This window comes from Nipponia nippon, unplaced genomic scaffold (assembly GCF_047370975.1).
Source record: "Nipponia nippon isolate SJK-2023a ecotype South Korea unplaced genomic scaffold, ASM4737097v1 scaffold_2, whole genome shotgun sequence".
Classification (NCBI taxonomy): Eukaryota; Metazoa; Chordata; class Aves; order Pelecaniformes; family Threskiornithidae; genus Nipponia; species Nipponia nippon.
In genome coordinates this window covers 30,968,598-30,992,520 of record NW_028262336.1, presented here as the reverse complement: position 1 = coordinate 30,992,520, position 23,923 = coordinate 30,968,598, and the positions used below count along the sequence as shown (strand labels likewise).

Below are 23,923 nucleotides of genomic sequence, written 5' to 3'. Positions count from 1 at the left end.
ACGCTGTGGGGTAACGCCGGGGCAACGGGCGCATTGTGAGCTCTGTGAGCATCCTTCACGAGTCTTGAGACGCCAGCATGCAGCGCTTCGCAAATCCACTCCTCAGGCACGTAATTCGCCGGGGCTGCTTTGATGCTGCTTCCGAAAGGCAGTGCCTGCAGTATTTAAGAACTCTGAGGACAATGCAGTTTAATCATTTCAAAACTGTTTTTTTAGGGGCAACAGATATTCCGGAAAGTCTTATAACAGGAGAAAAAATAGCCAAGGAGGCCAGCCTGCGCTGGCCAGTATGGACACTTGTTCACGCTGGCAGCAGCCAAGGGTGGGTGCCCTGGAGGTACAAGGTACTATTAAGAGGTGATCTGCCCCTCCATCAGCAGAATGGCATCTTTCAGGAGTTGTGTGATTCTCTGGCCACCTCCTATGGGAAGTGCGTAATTGTGACAAGGGATAATACGCAGCCGATGTGTGTGGGGACAAAAGATGGCAAGGAGCCGGAGACAAGAACTCTGCCACCAATCCCACCAGCGATCTGTGTGTCTGGCATTGAGTGTTGCCCTGAAGTTGCTAGAGCAAATGGCCATGAGCTTCTTGTTGTGCCTTCATCTTACAACTATCTCTATCCTATGGATGTCGCCTGGTCATCTTTGAAATGGTTTATTATAAACAACAGGAAGGACTTTGCCCTGAGGTCTATTGAGAGGACTCACTCCTATAGGTGTATCCTCTTCAGTGACTTGATTGTTAAAGGAATAGAGAAGATGACCCCAAACAAATGGAAGATAGTGATTGACAGAGTGAAGAGATGGGAGAACTACTACCTTGACACACTTTCTTAAATGGTTCTTCCTGCAGTCAGGCCTCAAGTGTGTTTTGATTGGTTCTGAATGAGTTACCCTGCTCCAGCTCTGCTGAGCCCTTCAAAGGGTGGAAACCTAAAGAAACACATGCCAATAGCACTAATAAAAGAAATTGTTCGAAATCCAAATGTTTCATTTTAGGTGTATTCCAGGACTAGGTTGATATGTGCTATGCTTGCGTCGTGAAAGGGACAGTTAATTTGCCTTATCACAAAAACGGGCCAAAGCATGACTCAGATACAGTTTAGCCATCCTTCTGCATAAATTTCTCTGTCATGGGAGTCATGAGACCGTGCCACAGATGTAAATGCCCTCAATTTCTAGAAAGACTGGGCTGCAAAAATGAATTCTGCAGGTCAGGCCTGTCTTTGACACAAATGAGAAATCTGCTCCTGAGCAGGGAATATGCTGGACCATGACTGATGACAGAGTCCACAGCTTAAAGAAGTCTGAAGAATTTAATGTGACTTTCCCATAATATGCACATTAGCATCTGGCATCAGCTCAGTAGTTCATTACACCAAGTACCTTGCTTCCAACAGTGGTCTGCAATAAACATTTCAGTGACAGGTAAAAGAAGTCTTTCTAAAAGGGAAGTTCCTTTCTGAAGCCGAACCATTAGTAGTCTGTTCAGGCTTTAAAGCGTGAAGAGTTCAGTCCCTCAGGATAAAATATGGCACTCATCACTGGAGGTTTTCTGTATCCGTAGCATGGATTACTGAGACATAATGATTTCTCATGGAATTGAGTTCAAAAGATGATTTATGAGTGATGCAAAGTAGTATTTCTTAACAGCAGTTTTTTCAAGTTCATTGAACACTTTTTTGTTTTTTTGAAAGTGGCTTCCAAGGTACATTCTCTGTGTTGCTCATTACTGGTATGTGTTTATTGTGTACTTCTAAGAAACTAAGACCATAAAAACATTTAAAAAAAAAAAAGTAATGAGATGATTCACAGATTCACTGAAACATTTCAATCCACTGAGGCAAATCTGTGCAGTTTTTCTCCTGTGTGTGGAAACCATCTAAATGAGCATTGTAATTTGGTGTGGCAGAGAGATATCTAAAAAAGGGAGTCTCATCTACCTTCAGAAGAATCCACGCATGGAATTCTCTAGAGCTGAGATGTGAATACACGGAGAAAAATAACCTTCTTCTCCCAGCTTCGTATTCATCAGCAAAAACATCTCCTCAATTTTAGAAACAAACATGGATGTAGCAGAGAATGGAAACTAAGGTGCTTCAAATGCAAGGGGCAAAGAGTGGGGGGAAAAAGGGGAGAGACTGGAGAGGGGCAGGAATGCTTTTATTGTCCTGGTATCACGGCCCTGAACATAACTTCACGTTGTCTTGAAGCAGCAATTGCTCCACTAAATATCGATGGATATGAAGTGGTGTGAAATCAGCATGAGGAACAAAATCGGTCTGGTGTCTCTTGACCACAAGGATAGGCAATAATTGCACAGTAGCTTGGTTTTCTTAAGAAACAAATGATGCCCACCCCATTTTCCCAATGACTGTTTACCTTCACCTGCCGCCGCCACACTATGCTACCGGGGAGAAGTGACAGCCTCACCGCAGCTCGGCCTTACCGGTCCCTGCTGCCATGGCTCACCCAGCAGCGGATTTAGGGCCGCATTGCAACACTTCTTCGCTGTTAGGGTGTGTCTTCTGCCACCCCTAATTCGCAGCGGAGTCCATGGGACCAGGCAGAATCATCTGCTTTCCACCCATTTCAGCAACAAGGAAGTATCAAAAGGAAGTAATTTGTGTCACAGGAATTTATCAGTCTTTCCTGTTTCGTATTCTCTGGTAAAACGAGGGTGAAGCCTCCACGGAGGGTTTCATGGAAACAAGCATGAGGAAGGGGAAGTGTTCAGTGCCGCATCTCCCAGAGAGCGAGGGAAAACCATCCTTTCCCTCCAAAGGGCTGGGAAACCCTCGCTAAACACCTTCTTTGCTCTTCCCAGCCTCCCACTGGGAGGCTGAGGGCTGGCAAAACTTTTTTACCCAGTCCTATTTAACGGGTATGGAAACCTGTGGGCAGGAAAAAGAACCGAGTCTGAAATCAAATGAACTTCAGTATTTTATATAAACTCCTCTGAGATGAGTCCTCTTCTTTCTTCCTCCCTCCCTCTTTGCTGCTGCAGAAGGGTAATTACAACCTATGTTTTCTACAAAACGTTGTAACCCTTTGTACTGAAGAAAAATATTGTGGCTCACACAGTTCTGACTCAACTGGTAATTTAGGATGACAAGCAATTTCTTTAACATATGACTAAACAAGCTAATAGGAGGATGTTACCAAATAGCATGCACCTTATTCAAGAGCACTTGAAATAGCATGGATGGGTCTAATATCTTCTTGGTAGGATTTTAAATACCTATTATTTTATTAGGTTTGTGAGCAATAGCTTTTGTAGTGAGGCTCAGTGCACTTGACCATTGCAGGATGTCAAAGCAAACCTCTTTGTTCCCACTCACAACTCTCTCTCTGTGTGACTGAAATGCACCACTAGAATAAAATGATTAAAGTATCTTTGCACAAAGACGAGAGGCAGATGCAAATGCCTATGTTGATGAAGAAGCTGTAACAGATGTCCCTCTGCTCCAAGCTAGCTGGAATGCAAATCACCTGAATTTTCATGATGTCTCATTGACTAATTACTTCTAAATGCTTTTCCAAGTCTCAGTTTCATGGAAAAAAACATTTATTTTCCTCCAGCTCATGAAGCAGACCTGTAATGATAGGCTCAATACAGGTTTTTTTTCCCTATCCTCAAGTCCTCTGTCCTAATAGAATGCTGCAACCCAGGGTACAGATGGGACAAACGCACGTGGGGCAAGAGCTTACAGAAGCCCAAGCCAGGGATATAATGATGGGACACAAGGTGTGAGCTTCTGTGACTGAGCAGGCAGAGTGGGGCCCATTTTGTCCCATGCCTGAGAACTGAGAGAAGGCAGGCCAGGTAGTAGAAAGGCAACCAACATCGCTCGAAGCCCACTCTGCCTCTGTGAACTTGCTCCTTGATAATTTTCTTCTGTAATGACCATGTGGAGGAGGCATGGAGAGAAATGAACAGAGGAAAAAAGGAGGTATACGGGAACAATATTCTATGTAAGAGAGATGCAAAATAAGAAAACTGTTTTAGAAAACTGTCGTGGTTTAACCCCAGCTGGCAACTAAGCACCACACAGCCACTCATTCACTCCCCCCTGGGGGGATCGGGGAGAGAATCACAAGAGTAAAAGTGAGAAAGCTCGTGGGTAGAGATAAAGGCAGTTTAATAAGTAAAGCAAAAGCCGCGCACGCAAGCAAAGCAAAACAAGGAATTCATTCACTACTTCCCATCGGCAGGCAGACTAATAAAAAAGGATAGTCACCCATGCTGTGTTTCTAGCAATCAATAGGAAGCAGCTATACACATTCTCTGCTCTGTGACAGCCACCTCAAGAGCCTCTGGATAGACTGGAAACAGTCTCACAGTGAGGCACAGCCTTTGATGCTGGTACACACGGACATTTTCAATAGCTCTCTCATCAGATTCAAAGAGGGAGATATTGATTCCATATGGAGATACGCATGAATACATTCCTAATCACTTATTTGTGCCCAAACAAACTTTTTCTCTACAGGAACATATGAGGAGTCCATTGCCATGGGGATAACTGTTCTGGCAACTACCAGGTATTTCTGTTATCAGCTGGAGAAGGGCCAGCTCGTGCTCTGATTGTCCCTGAGATTGGTACACACATATGCCAGTCAAGGTCCAGCTGACCCTAGATGACATGCTGCGCTTTCTCCCGTATCCAAGACAAACCAGCTTCAAAAGCCAAAGCCAAACCGTGGAGCGATGTGTGCTGTGTGTAAACATCCAGCCACCTCTGAGCCCCCAAACCAGGTAACCACTTACAGCCAGCCTATCTGAAAATGGCTTTTGGCACATGTCCAGGGGGGAAATGTAAACTCAGGTTGTAGAAATTTTACCTGATCTGCCTCCACACACTCATGTGGGTTCTACATTTGCTCGTCTTCCATGTGATCAGGAACACGTCAGACACAAGACTGTCACAGGGCAGCCAGCTCCTTCTTGTGAGGTCTCTCAGCTCCTCACTAAACTTGACTTGAAGGCTGAGGTTAGTACACAGTTAATAAGTAGGGAGAGGATGCAGCACGTTGATGCATCTTTGGAAGCAATTTTGGAAAGACTGTGAAGGCTGAAACAAGAGAGGTTTGTTTCAGCTTAGTCTACTGGTTTCTCCCATGACAGAGCTGGAAAGGGGGCTATGAGAGTTTGCTGCAGTTCTCCTCTTTGGCCAGATTGGAGGCCAGGGGACTGACAGTCAGCAGGTAGGCAGAGATGCTGACCGAGTGTCACAGGTTAGAGCTGGGATGAAGGAGGACCGTGAAGGACTCGACCCCAGACAGAACATTTGCAGTGCCTTTACTGAGAAGAGCAAGAAAAACCAGCTGGAATTGCTGAGCCCCAAGAGGAAAACTGAGGAAGGAAATGTTGGACATAGCTGTTTGCGTGTGAGGCTCTTGGAAGAGCTGAAAAATACTTAGCTTGCTGACTTCCAGCACAACGTCTGGAGAGCAATCTCCCCTGCCCGGGGGTGCTGCTCAGGGAGCTCTGCCTTCCTCCAGCCCCAGTGCTGTTCTGCTTCTGGTAAAAGTCTCAGGGCCTTCAGTGGCACTAAAATCAAGCTGAGTTCATTTCAGCCAAAGTCTAAAATGGCTAATGAGAAAACAGTCCCGTTGAATGCTTCTTCATTTATTTTTCACTTTAAGGACCCCAGATACCCCACAGCCACTGAGCTCCTTCAGGCTGGAAGAGCCCTATGCCAGCAGCCACTTAAGTCATCTCAGAACCTGTGAGAGTTTATTTTTTCCCCTTAAAATCCCAACAGCTGCTTTCTTTATTACTACACAAGGATTTCGCTTTTGTTTAAAAACACACGGCCTTCCTGCCAGTAAAAGAAAGCCTAAAGGTGCAAACACTAGAAGTTTAAAAGCCAGTAATCCTTTTATTTTTCAGTCTTCAACACTTGGCAGTGGTGACAAGGACAACATCCGATAGTGAAAGACCTGTGTGAGTGAGGTACTGCGTAAGGTTAAGCTGCCCATCTATACAACATCAATGCTCTGTCTGAAAAGAGTATTTTTAGGGAACAGGGGAGGAGAGACTCTGTCGTCCTGTAGGCACCAGAAGAGTGTGACCTGGCTCGCTTTCTGGGATGGGAACATCTACAAGAGGATCCTCAGCAGATCCCCTCCTGAGCACTTCAAGGCTCTCTATCCTTGCTGCCTCCTCTCACTTGAAGAAACTCAATCGAATTGAATTCTCTGTTCCTCTTTTAAACTTGCCAGAACTAATCATATAACCCTTCTTTCAGTAAGAAACCAGACTTTGAGGTCCCCAGCTGGTTTCTGAACAAGAAATTTAAACAAATCTGAGCTGCTGTCTCCCCCCAGTGTCAGCATATTTTCTTGTTTAAGGCTGCAACCACAGCACATAGGATGCCCAAGGGGAAAAAAAGTTGCTGTAACCTATCCAGTGATAGCATAGATCAAAACTCTACCCTGGTATGTCAGAGAACAGATAGTGGTTCAGGTCTGGGAATGGATAAAATCTCTTCTTCTTTTGGAAACTCTAGCATATCAGCCTGCTGTGACACCCATCACAAGCTCCAGTGGTTATCTGTGCTGTAGCACTGCTCCGAAGTGAAGGAAAAAACCAGCCAGCTTGGACCAGATTTGAAGTCTTACACGTACAAAGAGGTTTTCTGATTTGGCTGTAGAGGCAAAAAAGTGCTGATGTGGAGGACTTCTGAGGAGACTCCTCACAGCTGCTTTCTCCCCCATTCAAGCCAGGGACAAAAAAAAAGGCTCTTTGTGTTAATTCTCTTCTTGCACATGTCTGGCAAGGTAGGGCCCCCAGATTTTAACGCCAGTCTTGATTGCTTTGTGTGCCAAATGGTGCCCAATTGCTTTGATCCTAAATGACTTGCTTTAAAGGGAGATCGTGTACCTTTCATTCTGCTTACAGAGCAATTGCATTGGAGAATACCTCTGCTTTCAGTTTAAAAAACAGAAGCAGCTTATTATTACTATTGGTCTACAAAAATCTGCTCTTGGTTGAGAGTCTAAAAAATCTAGATTGGGGGCAATATTCAAAGGCAACCGGTGACTGCATGGAGCCAAGACATCGCTTACTTTTGATGCTGGTGGCCACTACACAGGCCTGACAATTTCGTGTTCAGGTTTGGGCGTGTGGCTTGGCTAAGTACCTTGGTGCCTGTCCCTCAACAGCTGTTTAATGGAGGTGGTTAGCAGAGTCTGTTCTCACTGAACACCGCAGAGCCATTTAATTAAATTACCATTCAATTCCACCTTTGCATAGACAGATGACTGCTGAGGCCGTAGAGGGAAACTGCTGTTTTACAACGGCACTACACATTCCCTAGCCCGGCAGTCCTCAGGCTGCCATAGCGAGGCTACTGCTCTATCCCAGGAATGGGTTTCTGCACTACTTACGTTCCCCAGTCACCAAGGTGACCGCATGAACAGCGAGATTTTAAAAATCACTGCAGTTCCTGGGGAGTAGGTCCACCACAGCGCTCTAGAGCTCTCTGAGCACCAGCCGTATCAGCTGCACGCAAACTTTGTCAGGTAACGCTTGAAAGAGGGACACTGCAGCAGCGCGGGCTGGCATGGCCACAGCCGGCACCTCAGCCCACAGCCGCAGGGAGAGGGCAGGAGTGAGCCATCCCAGAGGCCTCCCACATCCCGCTGGGCTCCCAAGGCTTCTCCAAGGGCCCTTCACTTCTCTTCCTCCCTCCTCTCCCCTTTCCACTGTCACATTTCAGCTTCACCTTAACTTCTGAGGATCTAGGAAGTGCTTTATAATGGAAACGTGAAGGCAAACGTACTCGTTGGCACTGCTGCACATGCTTAAGTCTTTATTTCTGTGAAAAAGATTTGCTCTGCTGATTAACCTACCGTGACCGAGTTAGCTTAGCCTCTGGAATTTGGTGTTATTGCACATGCAGGAGCAGCTAGTAATGGTAATGAAAACACCCTCTGCTTCACAGTAGTAAACAGAGAGCCAGTTCTCAGATACCGTGCATAGCAAAACAATGTAAGAAACCTTCTAGCATGAAACTTCCTCAAAGGTTTTCATACTGACACTGTCATTTGCATTACACTAAGGAAGTCGTAGGTATGGAAAGTGGTTTGAGAAAGACCTGCCCAGAAAAGCTCCTCTCCTGCGTTTGTGCATCTGGATTCAATAAAGGGCCCACAAGTGTCAGATTTACACCCTTGCAGGAAGCAGCTGCTCTGAAGAAGTTGCATAGAGCCCCCTCCATTTCCTTCTGTCTGTCCATGAACCTTGTACACACCCATGATGGATTCAGAGTGTTTTTCTCTTTAAAACCAGCCACCTCCTTGCAGCTAATCTTTAAAAACTGCCTCCTCTGCAGCTCTAACTGTAGCATTTGAGTAAGGAGCAACCAAGGCCATTACTTTTTTTTTTTAACAAAGGGTTTTTTATTGCATAAATAGAGGCTTCGATATTTTGCTGTACATATAAAAAGTTGAGATACAGTTTAAGCAAATGTTACTCTTGAGGGTTTTATTCCTTTGACACATCCCTCATCTACAGGAAGGCTTCGTTCTCCCAGGAAAGGAATCCAGTGCAAGCTGCCAAGTGCCAGAAAATCTGCAGGGTGGGGAAACAGCAGTGAGAACAGCAGGCATGATATGCTGGCAGCACATGGGCTAAATCTGCCTGCCCATGTGGCACGCCGCAATCGGAGCTAATCACAGCTCTGCGGTGCCGACACCGAAGAACATTTTTAGGGTAGAATTCACCCCTTCTCGCAGTCCCATTATAGAAAGACACGGCTGACAATCTGAGAGATGGAAGAATTTAGGAAGGACTGGGCCTCTGGTGGGCAACACTGGGTGACTGGCCAACTAGGGTATTTTCTGTGAAATCAGAGATGCTTTAATGCCAGTCATTCAAGAAGGCCAACATCCCGTGCCGGACACAGAGACCTTGCGGGATGAGCTCGTTACCCTGGCGCAGCAATCCCTTGGGCTATGGGCTCTGCCAGGCAGAACTCCCTGGGACCCAGCGCTGCACACACAGCACGGTATGGTCTGCTCAATACAAGTAGCAGGCTTGCTCACTTGCAGGGCAGCCCATCCTTCATTTGTTTAGCAATAAAACTCCGTATAACTTAACTCTGCCTGCCTTACTCTGCAAAAATGGAAAGAAGGGTTCTCACAGCATTTTCCAGTGGCTAGCTAAACTGATTTAAAACAAGAGTTTAAAATGGCACAAGACTGCCCAGAGACAAGTCCTCAATCTGATGTAAACAGGAGACACCTTTGTTTCTGTTGTTTCTCCTATGCAAATGAACCACTTCATTCCCATGGTTATTTCCAGGGCCCCATTTCTAGTCATAATTTCCAAACCCTGTGGCACAAAATAAAAGTGATAGGTTTGAAAGCAAAACTAGTAAACATTTCTAAAAACTGAAACTCTCTTCATATGTGAGGTGACGCCCTCAAAAGGGGGAAGTAAGTTTTTTAGTTTAATAAAGAGTAACATTACATCAAACTCCCACTGAGCTTACAAAGGGCAGGCAGGAATAGAATTCCCATTTTGCTGCAGAACAGAGAGATGTGAAACAAACTGATACAAAAATCACACACCAAGCAAGTCAGGGAATATAACCTTCGCACTAGTCAGCACTCATTTTGCTAATGGACTTGATCCAATAAGGCAATGATTGTTTAAACTTTGAAAACAGTGGGAAGGAATTCAGCACACAGGGAAAGAAAACACAAAATTTAAGAATTTTTGCAACGTTCATTTTGCTCTTTTATGCAGAAAGCTGCCAATTTTTCTTAGTGTAGTATATATGGCAGATGTTACATAGCATAACCTGTAGCATTTCTGTTACCTTGGGAAGCTCCATGGCATGAGATTTGGAGCTTCCAGCTAAACTATCATCTACAACTTGTCAAGTATTTAACTAATATGGAGTGGCTGATGCTTTTCTATCTTAGTTATGTGATTTAAGGCCACGAGGTCTGACTGCATCGTCCTGTCTGTCGTGCTTCTCATGCATTTTTTGCCAATTTACGTATCAGGATCTCCTGTGCAATTGGGTGGGCGTAAAAATTCAGGGAAATTAAGAGCAGAGAAGGAATACTGTGCTAAGATCTCCTAAATCACAAAACATGGCTGCCAAGTTTTCTGGTGGCAACCACAGTTCTTTCTTACAAAGAATGGGCACGACACGGGTGTGCAAATACACTGAAGCACCGCAGGAGACAAGGATTACAAGAACTCAGATAATGGTGATAGTTCCAATTGCACAATCCAAATGTATCCAAGCCAAAACATAATGGGATTAATATGTCAATGCCATTATCGAACACCAGGATGTCGAACAAATTCTATACCTGAGAGACTCTTCAATCATCCTTCTTCTCCACTTCTGTTTTCAATTTCTCTTCACGTTCCCTCTTCAGTTTTTCTTCAATTTTTTTGCTCTGGTACATTTTTACTCCAGCAAACGCTAAGCAAAGAATCAATGTTTTAGCTGCCAAAATGTACATCAGCAACGGGAAATTCTCCAAAGCCTGAAATGCAAAACAATATATTTAAGCAGTTACTGGAACACTTGGACAATTAAAAATGAATCTACAGGGATGCTATACAGCTTCCTACAGCAACAGCATTATTCAAAGCAATGGTAATGCTCCTCTGTTCATGCTTTTTTTTCTGTAGGAAACTTTAAACTAGGCAGATAAACGTCTTGGGGAAAGGACAAAAACAAGTTCACTCAAGTTTGTATATGAAGCTCCTTTGAACAGGTCTTTGTTGCTTTTGCTTGCTTTACAGCAAATGGAGTATTGCCACGATCTAGAGCTGAAAAAGGGGAAGAACTGAACATCTTAGGATAATTGTAAAAGTGGAAATGCTTCTGAACAATTCTCACATAAGCAATGAATCCGTGCATATCAGCTATCAGATGTGATCCCCAAAGACGCCTTTGTGCTCCTAGAAATTTTAATCCATGCAATTAATGTGTTTTGCAATTAATGTGCCCAGATCTAGAAGGTATAGACAAAGGCCTTTAAACTGGAAGAAAAGTAAAAAAACCCACAGCTTCCAATGATTCAGTTTCAGGAGGTTTTAATGCCTGGAACCACCGAAATTGCACAACATATTTCAATGCTATAAAAGCATACTACTGTAAGCGTACATGGAGTGGAAAATAAAAGTGCAAATGGGTAACACTGTGAACTCAGAATACAAATATAACAAGAGCAGCACAGGCATTCAGTGAAAGATGTCAATTCCAGAAGGATACTGAAGGTACATTAACTTCCCAGCACGCTGTTTCTAAGAGCCACCTGGCCAGCAGGATTGGTCCAGTGGTGCACGGTAGGTTCATGGTGCCAGCTCCCCCTTAGCGAGCCTCCCAGTGCCCCCCTGTAGCCTTAGCAGGCCTTCCAGCACCTCATAAAGCTGTTTAGCCATTGTCAAACCACTGAATTTAGAAAAAGCCTTGTATCCATACGCCATTAGTGTGTCCCTTTAAAGTCCACAAACCAGAGGCTCAAGTGGGGTCTTTTATAATGCTGATCTCTACCAGCCGCACATTACCTTTGACATCAGGCCACTCCCCTCTAGTTTTGCTAAAAACCATCATCCTCTGTCAATCTCCCCACATATTAAAAGTGGCAATCTCTTTAAACCACAGCTCTGCAACACCAGAAAGGTAAAGCCAAGGCTTGGGGTTAGCATTACTTTCTTGATAAATGGTTTGATTTAACATGTTAAAATTGTTAACACATGAGGTACTTGCTCAAACATTTCTGTGCCTTACATGTGTACCCTGCAGAGTGTTTATGGCCCCAGTACACTAAAAGACATAGCGGAGAAAATACCCTCCAGTAATGAAAGGATCTGAGGAAAGAGCAGCCGGAGAAAAGCCTTGAAAGAGGACAGCCAGGAGCAGCAGAGGCAAGCAAAGCAGAGCTTGACTACCGGCGCTGCCCTCAAGTCTAAAGTGTGAGGGCCCAACAGCAAGTACTGGGGCCAGCCCACAAGGTGCAAGCATGTATGGCAAGAAAGGACTACAACGACGAGTCCCCTGTCCCTAAGCTGCAGAGAATGTGGTGGTTAAACAACCTTCACCCAGGCAAGGAAACCATCTTTAAACACAGGACCCACCCAACCACATCTTACATGCACCTGCTTGAAAGAGCAGAAATTCACTGCTTTATGAATGTGAAACATCCTCACCTTCCAGTTAAATGCCACCATCTTGGCTGCGTGATGATACTGTCCGTCCCACAGCAGGCTGCACCCAGCACCGATGAGCGTCACACTTCTAAAGGCACAGACAGGGTCAGGAGCATCTTGAAGAAACAGAAATTAAAAAAAAAAAATTAGCCAATCTGTTTCTACTCAGCATATCCACCCTGCACCTCTCTGACAAGCTTATCTGCTGCACAGCACCTGGCAGCGTACCAGTGCCACATGGCTCAGGAATGACCTACATGGGCTTTTTTGGAGCTGAGTGACAGGAGCAACGTCCGTGCTGCTGAAGGACAGGGGTTTGACAGGCCCCAGGCAGGTGCCACACTTGTGCAGAGCGGAGGCTGTGCCTCCACCGTGCACGGCACATCCCAGCAGCTGCCCAACCAAAAACAATGCCAGCTGCTTTCAAAAGCTTGACACGTGTGCACATCACACTGCCTCACTGATATTTGAGATGTAGCGGACAGAAGCGCACCCAGAAGAGCTGTCTTGTGGTTTTTAAGCCCACCTGCCCTGTTCAGAGCCTGAACGCCTAATGAATCCTAGTATCTAATATCATTTACCAGTTCTCTCTGATTTACTAATAAATTAAATTCTCCACGCAGCCCATAACAACATAGAAGCGAACTAACCACTCACTGGATCCCTTGAGTGGTCAACGTATGTTTCAGAGCTGAACTTCAGGGCTGAGAAATGCCCAAGGGGACGCTGAGGGCTGCAGCACACAGCCACGACACTGCCCTCCGGTCTCTGCTTGTTGCTCCACGAATGCTGACACTGTTTCAGCTGCTGGATTTCAAATTAAGCATGTTTCTCTGCCTGACCCCCTCGAGGTGTTTTCCTGTATGTGTAACAACAGAGTCACTGTCGAAAAGCAGGAGGAAGCCCTACAGCTTAGTCCAAACCTTCACCAGCAGCTGGGCTGAATAAATCACCACCATGCCACAATAGCTGCTGTTGACCCTTCTTCAGAAACAGGAAGTCAAGTAAATGTTCTTGCAGATCCTGCACTGCTCAGCCAGCTTCTTCACAGATGCCCTTATTTCTCCAGCTAGGGCATCCTCTTCTCTTCTCCAGCTGCAAAATCCTCAGCCTGTAGAGACCACCCGGGAAGCATCCCCACGGAGAGACACCACTGGAGACCTCTGTTACCAAGACTGAACTATACGGAAGCAGTGGCATGGCCAACTCATTTATCATTCAGTATTTACTGTGTTGATCCTGAGTTGCGCAGCTCCCTTGTCCTGTTGACAGAATGTCAGGCAACTGTGAACTAATGAGTCAGTAGTATTTCACCTCCAAAAAAAAGGCGCTTGAACTTCTGATGTTTCCTCCAGAATTTCAGTGACCGTTAAGATCCGAAGTCCCCTGCCAGAGGGTCACAGCAAAAATCCCATATCAGAGCAGAATCTGGTTCTCAGTGCACGGTTCAGATAGCTGCATGCTTCTCAATGAAACCCAAGTTACACAAGCCTGGCCTGATCTGAAGGGACTGCACTGCCCAACTTGGGTGGCCTCATCTCAAAATGCTGACTTGGGTGGGGGCTTCATCAGACACAGTCTTCACTCTTCTCCTAAATTGCTGTAAATTCTGTGCTTCAGTCAGAATCAATTTTGCAACACATTGTAAAAAGGCAAGAATTCAGCCATTCAAAGACAGGCTAGCATCTGGCATATGATGCTGAAAATGGGGGTTTAGTGATTTTTTACGTTCAGAAAAATTTTTAGACTCAGCAAACGTTATGCGAGCCCATCTGCGGGGTCTGATTGCAGGGTACTGTCCCACCAGCAAGAAGCAGCGTATAGCATGTATCACAGTGTGCACTCCTGTGAATGCTCTTCGTTGCGACACGATTATTTAAGCATTCAGCACAACACTTCTGTAATATTTCCGCTCTGCTGAGACACGAGCCTGAATCTGCCTGAACTGCGTATCCACCAGGAGTAGCTGCACTGAAGTCACAAAGGACAATAAGGAAAGAAATTCTCCCTTTGTTCTGAGCAGTGGTGTTTTGACCCAAAATGTTTCCTGTGAGAGCTGATGCTTTTGATGGCCTGTCCTCACAGTGTCTTCTGTGGTTGGAACTGAGCAGGGAAGCCATCGCTCTCTCCATGTTGCATTCCCACATCCTGTGCCACCAGCCTCCGGTGGTCAAGCACTTCTCCCCATTTCACCTCTTGACTCTTCCAGTCTCCATTTTGATCCAGACCTTATTAAATACAGGTGAAACCTCAGGACAGAAAAAAATGGGGGGAGCTGGGGCACAAGGCAGAGAGAAGAAAGTGGAAAAAGGAGAGAAAAAGGCAGGATTCACTTCACATTTGAAAAAAACAATTTGTTAGCACTGAGGTCATCAATTCAAAAGCAAAAAGCTCAGACGCTGTACTTTCAAGGTTGTGATATCTTAAAAATATGCAGGCAACTAAACAGCTGAAGTTTCATGTTTGCCTTTTCAGAGGCAGATAAGGCACAGATAGGAGTTCAGAACACATCTACAGACAGGCATTGTTCGTTCCCCAGGAAAATGCAAGCTCCCTTAACAAACAGCACTACTGAGCCCCGTGGAAGGTCACTATTACCTTCACTCACAAGGAGGTCTCATGTTGAGCCACATGAGAAAGAAACAGGAGCGCTAGGCTCTGCCTGAAGCCCTGCCGGAGACTCCGTGACATCACATACTTGTAGACTCCTCTGCAAGGTAGGGATAAAATGATATCACTCTCACACGTATCGGTGGCCTTCTGTACCATGATTGCACCTCGCCATCGCTAGCCTATTTACAGTCAGACCTTTCCTGTGAAGCAGATCAAACTACTGCAGATGGGAAATGAAGAGAGGGTTTGCCTGTAATCGCAGACCTCAGCGCTGTACTAGCAATCCTTCATTAGCTCCAAACGCTGTGAGGTCTTCTGGGTCCAGAGCAAGCATTGAGAGTCACCAACGCAGCCCTAGAGGCTCATGTCCTCAGCAGGGCTAAAGAGTTCTCAGGGAGGGCTGCACCAAGTCCCAGAGCTAGACTTCAGCTGATACCAGCCCCAGGATCTCTGCACAACGCTGTGTTGTGCAACACAGACCACCCCAGACAAAGGAGTTGGGCCCCAGTCAGATGGGAAGTCTGTGGTGGAGCACAGAATTGAATCCAAGTCTCTCAGCCACTGAATTACAGCTCCAGTCCACCACAGCAACCACATCACAGCCCAGCCACTCACACCATTGTTTGCTTATGCAGCAGCAGAGTATTAACTGGCCTGCACACAGCAGAAAATGTCTGCACAGGCATCTGGGTACTCACAAACCCACTTGAGTTGTCTTGGCTGAAAGTCTCACTCAGCGTGCCAATAACTCCATCTACTCAACAAAATGGGACTCGAGATGTTCTTTTGTCTACTGGGGATTTCTGAGCATCTCCATTTTATCCACTTTGTGAAAAGCTATAAAAGTCACCAGCCTTTGAAAGCAGTGAGCTACTAGGGTTATACGACTGCATTTAAAATGGAGTGATGGCTGAGTACGTCCTGAGCTAGAAAAGAGGTTTCATTCCACCTGTCTCTTGTTGCTGCTTTCTTTAATGCACATATTTTAGGAAGCAAAACGCATGCTTTCCACCTGGACAGTAACTGGAGCACTCACCTCTACACATGACCTGCTGCGTCATGCATCAGGCTTAGCATCTGCAAGACAAGCCTCCTCCTCCAAAAAAAAAGACTACTGGGTCATGGGAAAACAGTAATATGGCAAAGCCCAATGGCTGCAGAGAAACACAGTGGAAGCAACAGTGAGCCAGAGCTGCTGCCCTAAGAATCCATCACAAACCACTGCCACAAGATGCAGCGGTTACATTAAGTCAGAAGCACTCAGACCTGTGTACATTTACAGCTTACATGTGTAGGTAGGTCAAGACATCATTCCATAAAAAGACCTGTGTAATCACTCAGTTTATATTAGTGTGTCTGATAAAGAAATTCCTAAACTAACACCAACTCAAGGAACATCAAAAACATAAAGCTGTATACAGTCTTCATACCTGAAGAAGCAGAAAGGAAAATATTAGTGATTCCTCTCGCAGCTCCTCACGTGCTCCAAACTCTGGAAAATAAGAACAGAGCAGATGGGATGTATCCGTCATGGTGGCTGGATTAAAATCAAAGCAAATCAAAACCAAAAATGTCAGTGGCACATCAGACTGTTCCACTGTGCGTCCCAGGGCATCATTTCAGCCATGTCCCAGGGTCCTTGCAAGCTGCAGGCCCTCGCTTGCTGCCACCACCTTGCCCTAGGAGGGCCTGCTGGGCGGGCAGCCTCCACTGCCTCCATTCTGACCCCAGCTCTGCCCTGGTCCCTGGTCGCCTTCCCTGGTCCCTGCAGCACCAGGGCCCAGCACAGCCAGCAACCCACACACGCACTTGAGGAAATCAAACTTTTTCAACAAATGATAACTTCAGATCCCTCTTTCTTACTTATTTCCTTCATTTTTTCTGAAGAAAACAACAAAACTCGGCAGATTCATACGCAGTAAAGTGCACTTCCAGGCAGCCGTGCACTGTACCCTGTGGCAATATGCCAGGACTACACCGAAACAGGCCTGCCTGCGGTTTATGGCCAGCGAGCGTGTCTCCAGCAGCTTTTAAACCTCGCGCTCCCTCGTCCGAGAGGCGGCCGGGAGGCCGCAGGTTATGGCCAGGGGACTCCTGCGGCCGCCCCGCCCGGCTGCTGGGGCCAGGGGCCAGGGTGGGAGCGAGGCCTGTGCGGGGGTCAGGCAGGCAGGGTGGCAGGCAGGCAGCCAGGGGAGGGCAGGGCAGGACGACAGGCAAGCGGGGCGGGCAGGCAGGAGAACAGGCAGGGTATAGGCAAAGGAAGGCAGGCTGGCCAGGAGTGGGCTGGCCGGGGGGGTGGGCAGGCAGGGGGGCTGGAGGACAGGCAGGGGAGGCAGGTAGACAGGCAGAAGGGCAGGGCAGGCAGGAGGGCAGGAGAAGGCTGAGGGGAGCGGAGGGTTCTGGGGCTGGCCGGCAGGGGAGCAGGCCGGAGGGCAGGCAGCGATGGAGGCAGAGCAGGCCGGGTCGGGTCGGGGGGGCCGCCCCGCTCCTGCCCGATCTCGCCCCGCCGCCCCCGCCTCGTTCCCCGGGCACCGCGGGCGGCCGCGCCAGCGAGGAGTGAGGGGGAAGGCCCGGGAAACGCGTCTCCTACCTCACGGGGCGGCCATGGCTCTGGGCGGGAGGGCGCGACAAACTACATCTCCCGGCAGCGGCAGCGGCAGGGCCCGGCGGGGCAGGGCCCGGCAGAGCGGCCGCGTCCTCCCGCCTCTCCCGCAAAGGCGCCGTGCCCCGGCCGCCGCCTGAGGCCGGGGCAGAACGTAGCCCCCTGTTTCTGCCACAAAAATAATAATTTTGAGGTAAAGCAGTCCCCACATGTCCCAGAGGTGTAGGTCCGAGGGCAAAGCAGCCCAGGTTCCCCGCCTCGGCTTCACTGTGCAGCCTTACCGCCGTCTGCCAGCCACCGGGAGCGGGGCCGGGCCAGAGGCGGGAGCCGCCGCCTGGTTTTGGCGGGGACCGGGGCCTGAGCGGGTGGGCGAGCCGCTGGGGATGCTGGTGCACCCGGAGGAGTTCTGCGGGGCGGCTCCTCCGACTGCCCCTTGCCGAAAGGGGCTCTCCCCGGCTGTAGCACGGCCACAGCGCCGGGCCCAGGTGGCCTCGCCCCCGCGCCCCGGCTCGGTGCGGCGGGTTACCTGCGGGCCCCGAGGGCGAGGGGCGGCCCGCAGGCTGCTGGGGAGCGCACCCGTGACAGGAGCGGGGGAGCGGGCAGGCACCCACAGGCCAGCCGGGGGCGGTGGGGGGAAAGGGGGCATGCCGGGTGGGGAGAGACTCGCCAGATGGCTGTGCTGGGACCTGACAGCCTTCCCCGGCGCTCACGGACTGAGATGATTCAAAGACTTATTACTGCGCCAGCAAAAGGCACATCTGGAGCGTGACAGCGGCTGCTCTGCCAAATCTCAGGCACAATCCGGTCTCCAAAACAAGCCAAAGCTTCCCAATAAAAGAAGCCCTTTTCTTTTTCATTTCTTTTTAACACAAGCAAAACAAAATTGTTGGAAATGCAGCGCCAGACATGGCTGAAGTGTTTCAGGCAAAACTTTCTAAAAACAAACAACGAGCCCACACGACAGACAGCCAGCATGGGAACTTTTAGCTTAAGCGATTTAAGCCTGGCAACATGAATAGGAGCTAAACCCAGACTCTTACAAAAGGAAGCACGTTTTAATACTAGAAGTGTCACCAGTTCTGCTTCTGATTATTCCCTGAGAGCCAGCGTTGTGATACTTCAGCAGCACAGGAGAAGATAAACCATGTTGAAAACCCATTTCCCAGCCAGTGGAAACCAGTACCCAACATGGGAAACCCTTAGGAAGCACGGCGATGGGACAGCCTTGAGAGCTGGGTATAGAAATCCCTCCTCTGAAAGCCACAGGGCAGGATCTCAGCGGTTTACACTGAGCCCTGGCTGATGGGGTGTAACCAGGGCCTCCATCACCCAGGTACACAGATTGCTCTGGAGAACCAAGGAGCAGCAGAAGAGACAGCTTGGCCAGCTATGGACTTGAGGACAGATGATGAACCTCTGGAAGCTGCCCTGGGCAACCAGGACATGTTCCTAGATGAGATGGCTAGTTTAGCAGCTCTTCTGCTATAAAACAGGCCTTGCCAGAAGGCCATGAGTCAATCTTTGCTGCCAATGAACAATGAAATCAAAATGGGAGCCAGATCATTAAAAAAATATTTCGAAATGAATGTGTGTAGGTATAGGTTACATCCTATGATTCATACCATAACACATTGTTCAGTCAATAGATGGAGATTTTGATATTTTACTGTACATTTTCAAGTTATTTTTAAGATGGGCTTAAGTCATGCAGTTTGGATCTAAATCAGAACTTTTGACCACTAATTCACAGTTATTCTGAATGGGAACATCCAGATCTGCTTCTGGATTTAAAAAATGCTAAAAAAAATCAAGTTATTCATTCTTTCGGTTTTATTTTCCTGAAGAGCAGAATATCAAAGCAAAGCACAATCATGCATTTTTCTTGAGTGTTCCCAGAGCAGCTGTGCCAAAGCTATGGGAAACAGTAATGTTGGTTTCCTCAGCACTCCGTTCCACATTGACCTGTCTGTTCATTTAATGAACAGTTTCACAGCTATTTGGAATTACTACATGTGGTTTTACGATTTCCTCATTGCTGGCGTTTCCAAAAATTCAAGGTGATTCAGGGCCTGTTTTCTCCCTTGCACCCAAGTTTGCATGGATCACACACTTGAGGTCTTCTGGATTCAGAACCTGGCTTTTATACTTCTCGCCCCAGTCCTCAACGATGTACTGATGATAGGGGTCATTGGAGTGCTCTCGCCTCTTTGATTTCACAGTACTCACCAAGATCGCCACAATAATGAAGGAGAACATCCCAATCATCACCATCAAATAAAGGATAACATAGTCAAAGTTTTCAGCATCAACCTTGGCTTGCAATTTGTCTGCCGCTTCCGTCATGTTTTTCCTCCAGCCATTCATGTAAGTGAGAAACGTTTCCTTGAAAATATCTTCCACCACCCAGGTGAAGTTTCGCATTTCCGCCATCCTTGCAAGTTAAGGTTACTAAAGACAACATGGTACTTATTTTAATCAAATATCTATACTAAAACAGTTACATTGGTTTCTTTTGTCCACATTATGACAATTAAATAATAACACCTGCCACTTGCTGGTGAAAATGTAGTACCAATTTTAGATCAGCTGAGAATCCCCATCTCTGAGTGGTTCAATGTGTTCAGGGACCCAGGGAGGCCCTACTCCTCTCCTCACTCAGGTTACTTTTGGTCTGTGGGAAGCCAAATATGCTTTGGTGAAATCCAGTGAGCGTGGGCCCTCGTGACCTACGTTACAGGGGTCGAGGCACACTGCCCCCTACGGAGGCAGTAGCTCTCAAGAAGCTCTGAGAAAAGCCGCTGTCCCTCTCTGCCTTTCTTATATAAAGAGGAGGGCGTGAGTGCATTGCAGCCAGCTAGCCTGCAAAAAGCAAAGGGTCTGGCACAGGATTTCAGTCTGATGCTACCGTGTAACACCTGTCCTTCAACGCTTCAGACCAACCAAGCCCTACAACATGTGGCAAAGCTTCCACAAAAAGTCACTCGAGCTTACTGCAGCCTGTGGTAAGGGCTGCTGAATTTTCATCGCTAATAAGAAATTGTGGTGTCTTCCCAACTTGAGTTCAGCAATCTGCCTTCCTCTGCTTGTTGGAGTAGCCTTGTGATACCAGCATGCACAGAACAGGCACACATACAGGGAAGGACGCACGTACACGTGCACGTAGGTCCCTGCAATTATACACTCACACACACTGAAACACAGGGGATAAAGGTAATCTAATGAAAGTAAGCAAGCTGTGAGAAAATCCAAATACAAACTGCCTTGCTTTTTTTTATGTGTGTGTAAAATATCTCTGCTTTTTGATTCAGAACAAAAATTACTATGCTTTTTCAATAGGAAATAAAGAATTACCAACAGAAACTTACCTTTCCTGTGTCCTTCTCTAATAAGATGCACGGTAAAAATCAGGATTTTAAAACTCCACTGAATAATGTGATGGTACTCTTGAAAGGAGCAGAGAGATCTTAAACTTTAAGTAGCCTCCAGCGTGCACAAGGCTATAAGCAATTGTTAAATAAGTGCCTTGTACTGCACGCTTTATGTTTATATTAAATCTAACGCTAAATCTAATCTCACCTGGAAAGTCAAATATTGGCTGACAGCTTACATCAGTCATCCTGTCAGATGCTGAGTACTGCTCTTTATGCTTATTACTGCACTTTCATATATTGTAAAAGAGCACTGTTGTGCTTTCTAGGAGTAAATATTGATGCAGCTTGATCTTCGTTGACCCAAACAGAAAAAGAGTAACGATGACCTCTACAAAATAATAATGATAATAATAACTACTACTACTACTAATAATAATAATAATAATTCCCTTGGCTGATATGGGCACGAGAGGCTGAGGACTGAGCAGGCAGTGTGAAAGGCCTGCCAGCCTGCCAGGCTGCTTAGCACCCAAAGGGAAGAATTTTCTGCTCCTTCGCTTCCCCTGGGAGGTGGGTGATACGTGTCTTCTGTCTCTTTCTCTGTTCTTTCCCCTTCCTGTGTTTCGTGTTTCCCCTGCCCTTTGCCATAAGCTCAGCCTTTCTCTCTCTTGCCCCTGTGTTCCCTATAAAGTCTGTTCTTCTTCTTCCACCAGGATCATGCTTGTTAGTGGCCAGCCCCTCCGTGAAGCCCTTGCTGTGGGGAGCAGATCCCCAGACACGGCCAAGACCGGCCTCTCTGAGCTCCGCTCTGTGTGCACCTCACTCGTGATTTGGAGCAGGAAAAAGACAAAAAATTATAAAAAAAATAAGCAGAATTAATTAATGTTGATTTTATTTCTAGCAAATAGCACATGCTGACACCTAACTGAAAGGCTCTGAGTCACACCTTAGAAAATAGCAGCGTGCTTAGTGAAATGAGACAACTTTGGTTTTCGTCAGCAGCGGTTCCTGGCCACGATGGGGACAGGGGATCCAAGGGAGGGGGATTCAGGTGAGATTGTGGTGCAAAGTGCTCCACAAGCACATGGGCTGGGACAGACTTTCTGTAAAAAATATTTTCATTTTACAGATAGTCCTGCCTAAGCAATTTGCAGAGAAAGCAATTTCTCAGGTACCTCTGCTTTGAGGAAGATAAAGCAAACATGGACTACCACTGAAGCAACAGCGCACATCAGAAAAAGGGAGATATGCTGTTGGTATGGAAAAGCGTTAATCCCCGAGGAAGCCCTGCTAGTGCCGTGCTGCTGACATTGTCATGGTTACTGCTATCATTTCTTCTGGATGATTTTCTGTGCATGAACACCTCCCAGCACGGGGGCGAGCTGCTGGCAGCATTTCCTCTCTGATCCCCCGCTTCTCTCTGGCAGTTTCCCATGTGCCCTCAGCTTGGCCCCCCGAAGTTGAGGTAGCTGGCAAGCTGCTTCTCTTTGATGAAGCACGCAAGCCGGAGGGACTGCCGCAAGTCCAGCCTCCTGCATTGCGCAGCTGGAGACGCGCCCTGGTTGGTCCTGGCTGAATGAAGTCACTCGGAGCCACCAGCGTGCTGTTAGAGGAGCACCCAAATGCAGGGCTGTAAGCCTGGCTATGGAAACGAGAGAGGAACCATAGCCCTGGAGGTTCCCAAGCAGAGCAGCTTGGGAACTGCTGCCCTGGGATGCCAATAACCGGGTGAAAGAACTTATCACTCCTTCAAGCAACCTCTTCTACCATCTGTTCCCAACCGGTCCTGTTTGGCCAATACTTGCAGGCATACACTCAAGCACGCGCAGAGGCATACCTACCTGTATAAAAGATATATATGTTGTCAAGCAGACGTGAAATTTAACTGCCAGCTCCTGTTCTCAACCACACCAGAAGAGTCCTTGAATAATGCCGTTCTGCTGTATGTCCCCCTGAAGGTCACATTTGCTCAGGGTTTGCTTAGTCTCTAAAGCAATGAGGTGATAAAGGACAGACAGCGTGGAGCTGGTTAAAAAGAAGGAGGGGCAGCCAAATGCCTTGGGCAGGAAAAGTGACTGCCTTAATATTAGTCTCTCCAAATGGAGACTAATATTAAGCAAAACGCTCAACGGAGAGAGGTAGGAACGGCTGTTTGAGCCTCCTGTTGCTACCCCAAGAATGGCTAGGTCATGGCAATCGGGAAGAGGCCCTGGTGACTGGAAAAGGGCTCATCCTTGAGAAGGGCAATAATGACCCAGGGAGCTGAAGGATGATCAGCCACATCTCAGCCATGTGACGATTAAGGGACAAATCCTTCTGGAAGCCATTATCAGGCATGTGAAGAACAAAAGGTGATTGGAAACAGCCAGCATAGATTTACCAAGGGCAAATTGTGCCTGATCAAGCTGATTGCTTTCTGTTGTGAGATGACAGGAGGACTGCTTCAGTGGATGAAGGCAGAGTGGTAGTGGTGGTTTACCTTCACTTTAGAAAGGTTTCAGCATGGTCTCTCAAAATATCCTTGTAGCCAGATTGGAGAGCTATGGACCAGATGTGTGGAGTCCAGAACTAGCTGGACCACTGTCATGGGCACGATAGAGTAAATGACAACCCACAGTAGATCTGGCTGCTGGGCTTTATGTAAGAACCAAGGAGATTAGTGCTTTTACACCCATCTGCCAGCTCCGTTGCAGCGACTGACCATTCACTGATGTGGCAGTGCTGTGGCAGTATCTGCTCTTGGCTCCCAGGTGTTGTGGAGCAGGTGGGTCCATCCTGTGACAGCGTGTTGCCAGCAGCAGCAGGTACACCACATGTAAACATGCACAGTGTTTAACAATTAGTATAAACAACATTACAATTAGATGTATTTCCACATGTAGCAGCCCTGTGGTCTTGAAGGCACCATTCGAGGAAAACATTTTCTTTTTAGATGTAAATAGGCTCAGAACTGAATGATATTCAATTGTTCATAACCTTCATGATTGATAACCCTTCTGTGACTGTTTAACATTGTTGACTATTTTACAAATCCCTTGTTAGTCTTAGTGGTGAGATGGTGAAGAAGGTAGCAGACATACTGAAGATCTTGTGATTAGACAGATCTCACAGGAGAATTTATGTGAGTTTATTAGCAATTCATCTC

General features: G+C 47.1%; 3 protein-coding genes across 7 annotated transcripts; 1 reads left to right on the top strand and 2 right to left on the bottom strand.

Annotated features, from left to right (window-relative positions):
- The first annotated feature begins 77 nt into the window (after positions 1-77).
- CUNH21orf140 (chromosome unknown C21orf140 homolog) lies at positions 78-839 on the top strand. Its single transcript, XM_009473560.1, has one exon. The coding sequence runs from the start codon at positions 78-80 to the stop codon at positions 837-839; it is 762 nt and encodes a 253-aa protein (XP_009471835.1).
- A 7,642-nt stretch (positions 840-8,481) lies between these two features.
- Positions 8,482-17,543, bottom strand: SMIM11 (small integral membrane protein 11). Of its 4 annotated transcripts, XM_087758876.1 has the most exons (7): positions 17,396-17,541; positions 16,236-16,297; positions 14,791-14,902; positions 12,843-14,467; positions 12,193-12,308; positions 10,341-10,520; positions 8,482-8,583 (listed from the first exon to the last, which is right to left on the bottom strand). In XM_087758876.1, the coding sequence occupies exons 5-6, from the start codon at positions 12,211-12,213 to the stop codon at positions 10,353-10,355; spliced, it is 189 nt and encodes a 62-aa protein (XP_087615002.1). In that variant the 5' UTR covers positions 12,214-12,308; positions 12,843-14,467; positions 14,791-14,902; positions 16,236-16,297; positions 17,396-17,541; the 3' UTR covers positions 8,482-8,583; positions 10,341-10,352. The 4 variants fall into 4 exon arrangements, with proteins under 4 accessions (XP_087615002.1, XP_087615003.1, XP_087615000.1 ...); XM_087758877.1 differs by lacking the exon at positions 12,843-14,467 and having other exon boundaries at positions 17,396-17,543; XM_087758874.1 differs by lacking the exons at positions 12,843-14,467; positions 14,791-14,902 and having other exon boundaries at positions 17,396-17,531.
- Positions 17,544-18,517: 974 nt separating this feature from the next.
- On the bottom strand, positions 18,518-23,153 carry KCNE2 (potassium voltage-gated channel subfamily E regulatory subunit 2). 2 transcript variants are annotated; one of them, XM_087757957.1, is made up of 2 exons: positions 22,620-23,153; positions 18,518-19,855 (listed from the first exon to the last, which is right to left on the bottom strand). In XM_087757957.1, exon 2 carries the CDS (start codon positions 19,835-19,837, stop codon positions 19,460-19,462), a length of 378 nt encoding a protein of 125 aa, XP_087614083.1. In that variant the 5' UTR covers positions 19,838-19,855; positions 22,620-23,153; the 3' UTR covers positions 18,518-19,459. The 2 variants fall into 2 exon arrangements, with proteins under 2 accessions (XP_087614083.1, XP_087614084.1); XM_087757958.1 differs by lacking the exon at positions 22,620-23,153 and adding an exon at positions 20,773-21,134.
- Positions 23,154-23,923: the final 770 nt, after the last annotated feature.

Excerpts from the sequence above, each read along its gene's own strand:
- CUNH21orf140 (XM_009473560.1), top strand. The coding sequence starts at position 78 with ATGCAGCGCTTCGCAAATCCACTCCTCAGGCACGTAATTCGCCGGGGC.
- SMIM11 (XM_087758877.1), bottom strand. The coding sequence starts at position 12,213 with ATGGTGGCATTTAACTGGAAG. Across the intron at positions 10,521-12,192 it reads TGGTGGCATTTAACTGGAAG|GCTTTGGAGAATTTCCCGTT; the intron begins GTGAGGATGTTT and ends TTTGCATTTCAG.
- KCNE2 (XM_087757957.1), bottom strand. The coding sequence starts at position 19,837 with ATGGCGGAAATGCGAAACTTCACCTGGGTGGTGGAAGATATTTTCAAG.